The 13,498-nt window shown below is 38.2% G+C and overlaps 1 protein-coding gene across 1 annotated transcript in view; it reads left to right on the top strand.

Annotated features, from left to right (window-relative positions):
• The window catches only part of WIPF3 (WAS/WASL interacting protein family member 3), a 42,877-nt gene extending 29,900 nt beyond the window's left edge, over positions 1–12,977 (top strand). The window contains exons 3-8 of the mRNA XM_072412468.1: positions 2,274–2,403; positions 3,381–3,497; positions 4,799–5,554; positions 6,407–6,553; positions 9,031–9,132; positions 10,372–12,977. Of these exons, the coding sequence (XP_072268569.1) occupies positions 2,274–2,403; positions 3,381–3,497; positions 4,799–5,554; positions 6,407–6,553; positions 9,031–9,132; positions 10,372–10,412 (1,293 nt within the window). The 3' untranslated portion in view covers positions 10,413–12,977. The remainder of the gene's footprint in view (positions 1–2,273; positions 2,404–3,380; positions 3,498–4,798; positions 5,555–6,406; positions 6,554–9,030; positions 9,133–10,371) is intronic.
• Positions 12,978–13,498: the final 521 nt, after the last annotated feature.

Raw genomic sequence — 13,498 nt, 5'->3', positions numbered from 1 at the left:
TGCCAGTAAGCTTCTGCTCACAACTTGGTTGTCGGCTTTCATTGCATTATTATTACACAATATTTATGTAACACTGACATATTGCAGAACGCTTTAAAGGACATAGTTCGTCAAAGGGGGCTTTTGGGGAAATTCAGTTACCCTAACTGCATGTTTTCGGAATGTGGGAGGGAATGGAGTACCTGGAGGAAACCCACGCAAACACAGGGAGAATGCAGATGTGTTCTGGCCGAGATTTGAACCTCGGACCCAGTGCTCCAAAGGCCAGAGTGCTAACCACTGAACCATCGTACTGCATTCCTCTTTAGTTGGTCAGAAATGGGCTACATATTTGGCCTGATTTATTAAAGCTCTCCAAGACTGGAGAGGATACACTTTAATCAGTGAAGCAGGGTGATCCAGCAAACCTGGGATGGATTTATTGAGTTATTTGCTATTTGTTAGCAAATGTTTTCAATCCTGGACCAGATGCATTTCAGGTTTGCTGGATCACCCAGCTTCACTGATGAAAGTGTATTCTCTCCAGCCTTGGAGAGCTTTAATAAATCAGGCCCATTGACTGAATAGTGCAATAATACTAATACTTTCAAGGACTTACACAGAGGATTGTTTTCTACCAGGTTGATACATCTTTCTTACAGTTTTACATTAAATGTGATCTTTGATTGCTGAAGCATATTGTAATGTGTCATTAATATGTTTTATGTCCCCGAATTCAAGACATGGACTAGACAAGAGTTAGACTACATTCACACTGTAACAGATGTGCTTTGCCATGTGTTGCTGCAACATACTGCCACCTGTGCTGCTGTCTGCTTTGACTCTGACAAATGATCCCTACATTGAATGCATCAGAGTGCTATGTGCAGCATATCACATATTGTCAGAGAATCGGACATGGCTTTCTATGCAATGTCTGACGTTCTGGCATATTGCACGCTATGGGCTCTATTTATAAATTATTACCTTGCCAATTCGTCTCAAACTCGCATTCAAATCTCTTGTTTTAATTTCTAATAAAACCATGATTGCATAGTGGTCACAATAGGAAATGCTATATGTATAAACTAACATGGGCAAATTTACAGGAGAATCATTCATAAATACCCCACACATAGGGCCTGATTTATTAAAGCTCTGCAAGGCTGGAGAAGATACAATTTCATTAGTGAAGCTGGGTGATCAGGAAATCTAGAATGAATCTGGTCCAGAATTCAAAACATTTGCTAGCAAACAGCAAATAACTTTAAAGAAATCTATTCAGGTTTTTTGAAACATCCAGCTTCACTAATGAAAGTGTACCCTGATCTTTAGTAAATCAGGCCCATAGTGTTAACAAGATCTTAGAGCAGGTTCAGATCTGATTGTACCGTTCACTGCCACCCCCCATTATTCTGTGGAGCTGCCGCGGGTATAAGCTACACTAACGCAGTGGTTCTCTGGTATTAGGAAGCAATGACTGCACCACAACCTTATTGCCAGTCTGAAGTCTTTTTTTTGCTAAGAAAAGATTTTCCTATATACCTAATATGAAAGGGTTTACAACTTGTTATGTAAATATTTTGCTTTATCATTCCACCATAAAAAACATGCTCAAGACTTGAGTAGATGTTGGATACATTCTTGAGGACTCATAAAAGATAAAGCTTCCATTAACTATTATGCTGTACAGTCTGCAATAGAATATGAACTCACTCTGCCATCTAGAGGATGCATAGTGTAAATTGCTGAATATTTTGGCTTTAAATATTGATCCCAACACTGTGGGTGCAGCTGCTGCCATTATTATTAATATTAGTATTAATATTATTAGTAGTATTAATAATAAACAGGATTTATATAGGGCTAACATAATATGCAGCGCTATACATTAAATAGGGATTGCAAATGACAGACAAATACAGACAGTGACACAGGAGGAGAGGACCCTGCCCCGAAGAGCTTTCAATCTGGATGATGTACAAAGGACCCAAGGAGAGCCTTCAGACTTACTTCCTAGCTGTTTGCTCATTCCATATAGAAATAACATTTCATGTTCACTTGTTGGAATACAAAAAATCCAGTTATGTATTTTTTTCAGTGTATGTTTATATATATATATATATATATATATATATATATATATATATATATATATATACACACAGTTTTTATATAGTTTGTGATATGTATAAGTCCAGTACCTATGGGTTCTCTATCCTTCTACCTATTATTTCTTCTACAGCTGAGACATTTCTTTAGGCTGATTTTCCGTGTTTTGTTTAATTGTAAAGGGTCGTTCAGGTGCACCAAACCTGAAACAGGAGTCAGGCGGAGGTAGATCTGCATTGCTGGCTGACATTCACAAAGGGGCCCGGTTAAAAAAAGTTGAGGTCAACGATCGAAGTGCTCCTGTAATTGAGGGTAAGAGCTGCTCTGGTGTATTAAATATGTATTTCTCTATTTTTTAGCCACTGATTTTTGCAGCTACCTGTCATATCAGTTCTCCCAATTTCCTAACTGGCCACAGTACACATTGGAGGTTTTACTTCAAAATCTGGTTTACTTTTGGGACATATTTTACTGAGCAGCTAGGCAGATGTCCTACTTTGATATCAAATGTTATTGTGTTTATTGAGAAGGCTGAAAACTGAAACTGTCCCTGCCAAATGTAGCTCTTGGAGCTGATGTAAGATTTTATGGAGGAAGGAAACTCTATTAGGATGTGGGTAGCATAAGCACAGTCAGGAAGTTTGGTGAATACTTTGCTAATGAGATACTGTTAAACTGTTATGATTATTTTAGTGGTATTTTGTATATAGTACATTAACATACATAGTTAGTATCAGTATAATTTATAAAAGAGCTTCATATTTCAAAAGCAGTCCTAAAGCTCTACAAAAATGACTTTTCCTAGACTGAGATGATAATATTCTGCAGGCAGGGGGGGGATTTCTTCATTCTCCTCTTCCCTAGTGATCAGACTGCAACATTATAACTTTACAGCAAGTTACAAGGGAAAGGGCTGCAGCCAGGGGCAGATCTTTGTTGGGTATATCTGTAGGGTCTACATATTTGTGTCCTCTCTGAGCCAGCATCTCAGTCCATAATGTAGATTTTGCCCCCAGACAATGCCCAAACACAGATGAGGCTGTCCTCCGTAAGAGAAAAGCAGATGAAGGCATTGTGATATTTGATGGAAGTTATACCTACACACATATTAGCATGCATGCACTTAAAATGTATATATATCTGTTGTACCAAAACGGAGCTTGCTGTACTTTTTTCTGTGTGTAAAAACCAGACATCAGTGACAAAATGTGTAAAACGTTATGTTAAATGTGCTAAATATGTCAGTTTGGTAAGGGTCAAATAATCATGAACCTTATGTGTTTTTGTAGGAGGGAAGAAAAATGCTGGTACGGGAAATGGTAGGAGCGCAGTGGCACCCCCCAGTGGTGGTCTTTTTGCAGGTGGATTTCCAGTACTTAAACCTCCTGGTCAGAGAGATTCACCAGGTAAGAAATGTCAGATGTGGTCTTGCTAATCATTGATCCTTTTGCAATTATTTTCTGTTTTCCAAGCACAGCATCTAAAATGTATCTTAGAAACATTAGTTTTATACTAGCCCTGTAACTCCACATTTAATAATACCTTGTCAGTGATATGTGTTTGCTTTTTGTTTTAAGGGTTTTTATGACATTTGTTTTTTGATGATTTTTTTTTTCCTTTGTTATTTTTGCATGCCAGCAGAAGTGTAACGCACTTTCAAACATACCTTCTCCTCTCCCCTGATAAATATGCAACTAACATTTAAAAAATCTTTTTGTTTGGAATATATACCTATTTTTAAATCCAGTGATGTCAACAATGGGTTATCCTCTGCTGGTGTTTGCTCTGCATTGGGTGCTGTGTATCTTTATGCAAACATTACAGCACTATGCCTCGGATTTTCTTTCAGGAGCCCCTCCCAAGCACTTGATGGGTTTTGGGAGGCTTTTATCTAAATACTGGCCACTTTCAGAGAAAGACTTACCAAGGTGCCACCCAATCATGATGCCTAGAGTAAACCATTACATTTCAGGAGACAAATAGATTAAAAGTACAGATCAGGAGGAGTGGACTTGGTGACACTTGGGTAATTCATCAGCAGGAAAGCATAGTTACATTATGCTAGTCCTGCAGTGTTTAATGCTTGCTATGTGGGATATGTAATGTGCATGAAAATAAGTTAAAACAATTTAGACATAGCAAAGGACTTTTTACAGTTAAGTTATGCTGGAGTTTAGCTTTTTTCAGAATATTTAAAAATGTGTTTTGCACTGATAAAACCCATTAGAGCCTCAGTGGAGACATCTCCTTGGCCTACTTGTGTAGATGCACCCTTAGTAAAGGAAACACACATATAGCGGGTATCCTACACTATTTTAAAAGCAAGGCACTAATGCACTGAACCTTTTTTTTGCAGAAGCTCTAATAAAAATGCATAGTAAAGTAGGAAACTGAAATTATTTTCAGTATTACAACATATATAGTAGTGTAAACCTAAAAGGTTGTTTATTTCTAATATGTTTCCCTTTTAATTATCATGACCTTAAAAAAAAAACATTCCGTATATTGCCTGAATATATAAACATATGTATGTATCCATCCTCTCTTAAAAACCTGAACTGGTGTAACTTTTTCAACCTCACCTTCACTTTAATGGTTGTTGGTACATTCTTCTTCAGATTGATTGTCAGTGTAGATCGTAATGTAGTATTTATATGAACATTATTAGGACTTTAACTGTTTGTTTGTTTTATTGTTATAAATGCAGGAAATAGGAATTCCCCACAGCTTCCAAGGGTGAAAGCAAATTTTGCAAAGCAGCAGGATCAACCACCAAGTAATGCAAAACTTGATCTACCAAAGCCACCACCCGCTTCTGCTCCAGCAACTGTAGCAGCTAGACCTCCACCACCAAGACCTACAATCCTTGGCCATTCTCCGCCAGCACCACCTCCAGTTCCACCTTCAGGCAACAAACCTCAGCTTGTAATGTCGGCACCGCAAGTTTCCCCACATAGTAGTTCTCCATTCAAGGAAAAATCTTCAAAAACTACAACTGAATTTAGTGTGCCGCCTCCCCCACCTCCGCCATTATATACACACGATAAATCTTCAAGAACTCAAAGACCTAACTCCCAGTCTTTTCCACCACCACCGCCTCCTCTTCATCCTCCTCCTGCCCCACCAACTGGATATGCTGGAAGGAGAAGCCCGTCCCCTTCACTACCTGATTTCAGAGATATACCACCACCTCCACCACCTGCACGTCCTCCTTCACACATCAGAATAGAAGAGGACTCTTTTCCTGCGCCTCCTAATACTAGTGATCTGCCACCACCTCCACCACCTCCTTTTCATCCAATGTCATCATCAGCCAGACGAAGATTATCTGAGCCATTGCCACCGCCACCAACAGCCTTTGCTGCTGACCCAAACAATGTTCCTGCTCGACCACAAAAAGGTCCTCCAGGTAGACCTACTGTTCCTCCTGTGCCTGGACATGGAAGACCTCATAAAACAGCAGGTGATGTTTGTTTTTTTAAGACTTTAGGGATGTTTCACCTTACTAATTTTATTGCATCATGGAAACAGATATTCCCATAGTTCTGGTCTGCTAATCTGTGTCATGCATGAGTGAGCATGCATATGCAATAAAGAATGAAAACTGAGCAAGGAAACCTGGAAAAAGACAAAGCAGTTGTCAGCTAGATTATTTATTTTTTTGCTGAGCTCTCTAATAACTGTAGTGGATAGTTTAATAGGCACTTCTCCATTTAAATTCTGTTTTAAATATCCCCAAATGCCTACCTTTCTTTTTGTTAATGTGAAAAATGCCTCTCACCATTCCAAATGACTACTCCTTTACCTTTGCACCTTTCAACTCTGTCCTAGGTACTTCTAAAAGCTCTACCAGTCATATTCAGGAGGCCATACTAGACAGGTATTCAGCAGTTGTACTGTGCTTCAGGTCATGTTCCTCAGATACACTGAGGCACTTTAACACCAAAGAATCAACTGTCACTGGTGCAGCCACACTGTAATACATTATCAGAGAGTGGTATCCTACACAGGCCTTAAGGAGAAGGTAGACTAATACTGGCTAAAACTGGAGCTACAGAAAAATGCAATAACTTCCTGTAACTTTGTAGCCCTAGCAATGCAAACAATTTGTTTTTCATAGGCCTGGATTTCAGCTTTTATTTTGACACTGAACAAAAAAGGAATGTGGCATAGTAATCCAGTAAAGCATGTTTTTATTTTACAGACAGTGTTGAATCTTTCTCCTTTTCGAAGGGTTCAGTCAAGTCAAATAAAATTGTTACTGTAATAGGAATTATTTTGTATAAAGGAATTTACCCTGTTTTTCTTTCCATAGTAAATAGTGGAGGGCGGCTAGCTCCTCCTCCACCACCCCCAATGAGGTCTCCATCCACAGAACTGTCCAGCAAGACCCAGTCCAATCAGCTGTCCTCAGGCTGGAAGTCATCTCCACAGATTTATCGTCCTCCCAGCCCTAGCCCTGGTAATGTTACCTTCTAAACTTATTCATAAAAGCAGCAGTACTAATTAGAATGACATTCTGCAATAAAAGACCATTGGTGTGTTTTTGTACCCTAGACCAGGGGGTCTGCAACCTGCGGCTCCGGAGCCGCATGCGGCTCTTCAGCCTCCTTGTTGTGGCTCCCTTCGGCTGCCGCGGGGAGATCTCTGATGGGGGATCCCCTTCCTCCCAAGACATAGCGGAGGAGGGGGATTCCTATCCGGTGTTCTAATGAAAAAAATCTACCAGTGAAATAAATCTACCACGGGGCGTGTACAAATGGCTGTGTACAATGACATCCCCCTCCTTTGAACTCCAATTCCTCTGGAATGGGGGGATGTACAAAACCAAAAATGTAGGTGCAAGTGGGGGACACCTGTGACTAACACCCCCTAAAATTTAATTGTTAGGCTATCATCAGAACATAAAGAACTCTGCCCATCAAAAAAATCTACCGTTACACATTGCTGGAGGCACCTGAACCCCAATTTCTCTGAAACAGGAAGGGGGTACAGGTGAACAAAATTAGAGGTGCGAGTGGGGGACACCTGTGGCTAACACCTCCTAAAAACTCCACCCATCAAAAAAACCCTACCCTGTTACACATTGTTGGAGGCTTCTAGCACCTAAACCCCAATTTATCTGGAAACGGGGGTACAGGTGAAAAAAATTTGAGGTGCAAGTACGGGACACCTGTGGCTAACACCTCCTAAAAATTCATAAAAACTCTGCCTATCAAAAAAATCTACCCTGTTACACATTGCTGGAAGCATCTAGCATCTGAACCCCAATTTCTCTGGAATGGGGGGGAGGCGGTACAGGTGACCAAAATAGAGGTGCAAGTGGGGGAAACTTATGGCTAACACCACCTACAATTGAATCGCAAAGGCATCGTCAGAAAATAAAGAACTCTGCCCATCAAAATAATCTACCCTGTTACACATTGCTGGAGGCTTCTAGCACCTGAACCCCAATTACTCAAGATTGGGGGGTACAGGTGAACAAAATTAAAGCTGCAAATGAGGGACACCTATGGCTAACACCCCTTAAAATTTAATCGCTAAGCCATCGTCAGAACATAATGAACTCTGCCCATCAAAAAAATCTACCCTGTTACGTTAGAAGCCTCCAGCTTCTAATGTAACAGGATGATACGTTAGAAGCCTCCAGCTTCTAATGTAACAGGATGATACGTTAGAAGCTGGAGGCTTCTAGGGGCATAGTTCAGTGTTTAATTTATTTCAGAGTAGGCCTACACATGCACACTTGTTGTAACAGGTAAAATTAAAAAAATATTAAAACTTTTAAAAGTTTATAATCTGTGTTATGTTTTGCGGCTCCAGACTATTTTTCTTTAGTGGAAGAGGAGACAAAATGGCTCTTTTGATAGTAAAGGTTGCTGACCCCTGCCCTAGACCATGGGTGTGCTGTCAGCAGACTGGGTCCCAAGTACATTTTTCTACATTGCTTATTTGGAATCATTACAGTAAAAACAACAGGGCTTACAAAAATGCAGAAAAGCGCTAGTTTATATTTCATTACTTTAAATTACTGCAACATCAGTGTATATGATAGGTATGCTGTGGGGTCAAACAATAAAACCCATGCACAGCACAAATACAGCCTTGCTGATCTGTCTCAGGTATATAAACACCCCCAGAAGAAATTCTGAGCAAGAATAGAGCAAGACTACAGATCCAAGATATCAGAATGTGACTTTAGCAATCAAGTCATGTTTTGTACTTGCACTGCATTATTCCAAAAGGTATTTTATTGCCTCTAGTTGTCTTACTTACAGAACACAATGCACTTTATGTTAAAAATTTGGAGTGTTAGTCAAGCCTAAATGTAAAATGCATAAAAAAAAAGATGCAGTGATGATGAATACAGTATTTACCCATTGCACTACTCTACGTTTCTCTTTCAGCTTTTGTAACCTGCTGGGAGATGAATGTTGAGTGTGGCTAGTACTATACGCATAGGTTTAGTGGAATTACTGACGCATTTCGCCCAATACCCCTGAGGAAGCCCACATTGGGTGAAATGGGTCTGATAATTTCACCAAACCTATGTGAATAATCATTATTATTATGTTCATCCTAAACCTAAAAGGCAAAAAAAAGCCCCATATACTATCTAAATTGGTCAGATACAAGCTCTCTAGAGCCATTTTATGGTCTTAACTTTGTCTACTGCCAAATACGATTTTGTGTTTGTTTTTCGGTTTTAATTTACAACAAATAAATATATTTTTGTTTGTAAGCCTAAAAACTGGTTCCAGTGTGTACCTAAATGTGTGTGGGGGGGCAGGGAACATGAACTAATATAAATGTTCTGTAGAGATTGTTGAAATGATTTGGGACTGTAGCAATACAAGGTGTTTATTGTATCACTGGAAAAAGGTTATCAGAGCAAAAACGTAAGTACTAATGAAATTGGGCTTCCCATCTATTCTGCAGATGACTTTGAGTCCAAGTTCCCCTTTCACCCAGTGGAAGATTTGCCCCCTCCAGAAATATTTGAACCACGAGAGCGGATTTACCCCAGCAAGTGCCTCTCAGGTGAGTTTTCATTATTGTTCACTATTGAACATAACAACCAACTGGACATTTATTTTTTTTACTTGTATGCTTTATTACAAAATTAAAGCTTTGCATTTTATCTAGACTACCTACACCATTTTGTCACTATTGCTACTCCTATAGATGATCGGAGCACATAACTTAAACACTTATATGATGCATTCACTGTAAATGATTTTGTGGTTCTGGTCAGTGTTGCTGCTGATACAGAATAATAATAAAAATATTATTATTAATAATAATAATAATAATAATAATATAATAAACAGGATAGTAGTGCCAACATATTACTCAGTACTGTATAATAAATAGGGGTTGCAAATGACAGACAAAGAGAGTGACACAAGAGGTGGAGAGGTGGGGAAAGAATCACACAATAGGTGAGCATACATAGGCTTTTATCATACTGTATAGGAAGGAAGTTCATCATGGTGTCACATTTCAGTCTGAATGTGTCATGGCTCAGCTCCCTGCTTATTGAACAAAGGTGATGATGCTGACTTATTGATTATCGGGTAAAAGGTGACATAGCAGCAGGTATTGTTGAACCAGGAAATAGATGCAACTGCATTGAGTTGCAGTTGTATTTATTTTAGGATTGGTTAAAACTAGACATTTAATTTCTTGTTGCAGGTCCAGCATTTTGTAGGTTATAATATTTTTTTTACAAATGGCACTCCCTCATATCATATTTATTACTGAATTAAATAAACTGGCTGAAGTTTATCTATAAAGTTTCAGTTCTTTCTTACGGAAAGTAAACAGACGGTAAAATTCTGACTTTTATTTATATTTTTTGGTTAGTCACTGACCTGGATCAAGTGTGTAAACCAGAAAAATCAGGGAAGAATCAGAACTCCTTATCTTTATATTGTTCCAGGCCAGTGACTCGAGAGATTAAAGTAGGAAGGTTAGCATGCAGCTAGGGAAGTAGTATTTTCAGAAGAAGCGGTAAAACAAGTTTACCTCAAATAACTGATTACGTAAGGGAAATGTGACATGTTAATCATGTGTTTTATATATAATGTTGTATTTACTTAATATGTATCATCTTCCATAATATTTCCCCTTTAATACTTTATCTTTCATTACATTGTATCATCTATAAATTTGTAACTTCCTTAGCCTTGTATCCTTCAAAAGCTCATGTTATATCCTGCATAATCTTTTATCATCCATAACCTATTTTCCAAAATTGTGTTTCCTTCATATTACCAGGGCCCTCTGTCCCACCACCCCAGAGACCTCAGGTAAGATGAGACCATCTTCTCTTCAACCGAAGAATGAAAAAGACAATCTAGAGAACAAAAGCCTTCAGTGTCTGGGACTTGTCTGTATACTACACAAAATTGTTTATTTGTGATCAGTGTGTGATTATGGAATGATATTTATAAAGATAATACATATGTACAAGGTATGAATACACCTACATTACCCATGTAGAGTGGATTGTAATTAGAACTTGTGTATGTGCTGGAGTAAAACTATATGTACCAATAGGATGAAATGAAAGGCCATTTTACATTACAGCAATGCAGTCCTCCCAATAGAACCATACGTTATTACAGTTATGGAGTAAAAAGATTTAAGCTGATCATTAATAATTAGTTAGATTGTTAAACACTCTCAATCCACACACTTTACTGTCTGGTTCTAGGATCTCTTCTAAATATAAACTGTTGTGTGAAGGCCTGCTTAAAGAAGTCCAAATTATACTCTTGAAGGACTCTGCAATACATAGTTGTTGGTGAATATGTGCAATCAAACTGTAATGTAAATGGCTGGATTGTAATATCACTGAGAACAACATATACTGACAGGCCTGCCCATGACGTTTTATGATAAATACATCTGTGAAATTTGCTGCAACTTTTAATCTAGGCTCAGCTTTTAATTACTAATTATTGCAATAGAGAGGTGCTGGCTCACTTCCGTTTTATGCTGAACCAAATGTGAACCTACTAAAGCATCATAGAGTTTTTTGATGTTTGACCTGTATGATAGCCAGTGATGAGAACATAACACTGTAAATTTTGCTCATGTAGGGCAAAATCATAGCGTCTCTGCAAAGGACACCCTTTAGCCTCATGTACTCACCATTACTGAGGAGCATGTGTATTGTTTCCCTGAGATGATGCTGGAGTCTAGCACCATCATATCACTGGGGAAAGGTCTGTCAGTTTCTGCATAAAACCCAAAACAGCTGATTTAGGGAACAAGGAGTTGCAAAGTAGTGCTGGTCAAGTATATGGGGGTAATCTTTGCAGAGTGTTTGTCACTTGTCATGCCATAAAATGCATTTAACAAAAGCCCACAAGCTTCCTACGCATACATTTAATTCTTTGCAAAACTTTTGCTGTGTGCATATAGAGATTTCTAACTGGGGAGGCACTACCTGCAAGCATCACATCTATTTTTTGTTTCTTTACAGTGGTGCCATTATTACAGTGTTGGATTTTCCATGACAATACACAAAGAAAACAAGTTAGGTATTGCTAACTAGGAACGTTTACATGCGTTTTTAAAAATGTGAGTGTAGACCCAGCCTAAAATGGCAAACCAGAAACTTGTTATGGATGGAAGAGATTTCATTTCTGTGAGTCATGAATTTGACTGAGTAGGTCTCAGTACTAGAATCCCAAGGAATTCACTCTTTAAAGGCAATTTTATTCCAGTAATAGGCACCAGGGGCTTTAGAATGCAGAATATATTTGTAACACAATTATAGAGCAGTGGGTATTCTTGGCTAAAAATACTTTATATGCAGAATAAGTCAGCACACTCAAGTTAGTCTGCACTGCTGTAATTAAAAACGTTACACCGAAGACGTGAACATCAATTTTTTTCTTGTTCACCCAGACTCAGCAATTGTGAATGTGGCCAAAAGCCTGTTAAATAAGTTTGTGCAGATATGTAAATCACCTACATAGGAAACATAAGCCTGGTCACCAAGAATGAATTGAGGATAGATCAGAACATTGAACATAAAATAAAAATGTTATTTAGGTTTATATAGGATTAGCTTAAAAACCATATGAAATCAGGCAAGAGAGGCGTGCGTCATTACTAGCCAGTGCTTTGTACATAACATCCAGGCAACTTTTGGTGTGAATAGGCCCTAAGTATGCACCTAATAGCTTTTTATGGTAGTTGGAAAGATATAAAAAATACCAATTAATGCAGCCCTGCAATCATAAATGCACGTATACATGAATGTTTCCTAAATCCAAACAGTGTAAGGCTGGAACAGTGACAGTAAAGAAAATTAGTTCAACGATGCTAGCTGTTATTCAACCCAGAAGACATCTAGGGGCATTAAAAAAAATACTGTGGGGTGGGGGGTAATGAACAGCTCCAAATTAAGTAAGCATCACTTTTTTATCTTTAAAGGGGCTGTTAAATTTTTTATTAACTTTCCCTGATTGGAGTTTTGTTTTACTATGTATACACCTTTTTTTCATATGGGAGCCAGCAGACTCATGACTGCAACTGTTCTTTTAGCAGGTATTTTTAGTCTTTGTGAATGTTTCTTTATTTATCTGTGGTAATATTAGAATAGTCACAGTGCTGCTTTGTGAATTTGAAATCAAGCTTCATAACTACTCATATTTAATATAAAAAGCACGAAAGCCTTGATCCAACGGCAATGTTAACTGAATAAATTATCTTGTAACATGAATGCATTTGCAATGCAAACATCCAGTTTTTGTGCCTTATCTGTGCTTTTTGTAAAGTGTTATGAAATATTTAAATGACCGTTGTTGAATACGATCTACAAAACAGTGTAAACCTTATTTACTCTTTACAGTAAATACCTCTCCTAAGCGGGTGTTTGTGTCATTTCTTATTCTTGTCACAATTACCTATTCTTTACTTTGATGGGAATGATCACTGGCTGATAGCTTTTACCATGATAGAATAGCCCAAGTTTTGCTATTTCAGTTCTGGTTTCTGCTATCTGCTATCAATGTATGCTGCAGTGCACTATTTTAAAAAGTGACCGTGTCACACAATACATGTATCGGTGCACCAAAATGCATCTGACCTGTGTTCCTGTGTTTTGTTGCATTGTTGCAGAAGCTGCATTCTGTTTATTGGATTAAACGAATAGAATGCCCTAACCCAACAAAAATTAATGTATTGCTGAATACGAATTATAATGAAATGGGCTATGTGGGTTATGTAGTTAGAACGTGATTATGTTTTCTTTTCTACAAACATACAGTCAATATACCCAAGTGCTCCAACTACCATTATCGTCATGACTGCTGACAAAACAAGACAGGGTATGATTTGCTAGTGTCCACAAACATAAGGTTACCCTCCCAAAAAATAAAATTAAAGA

This window comes from Pyxicephalus adspersus, chromosome 5 (assembly GCF_032062135.1).
Source record: "Pyxicephalus adspersus chromosome 5, UCB_Pads_2.0, whole genome shotgun sequence".
NCBI lineage: Eukaryota > Metazoa > Chordata > Amphibia > Anura > Pyxicephalidae > Pyxicephalus > Pyxicephalus adspersus.
The sequence above is the reverse complement of the archived record's forward strand: the minus strand, read 5'-3'. Positions and strand labels throughout refer to the sequence as shown.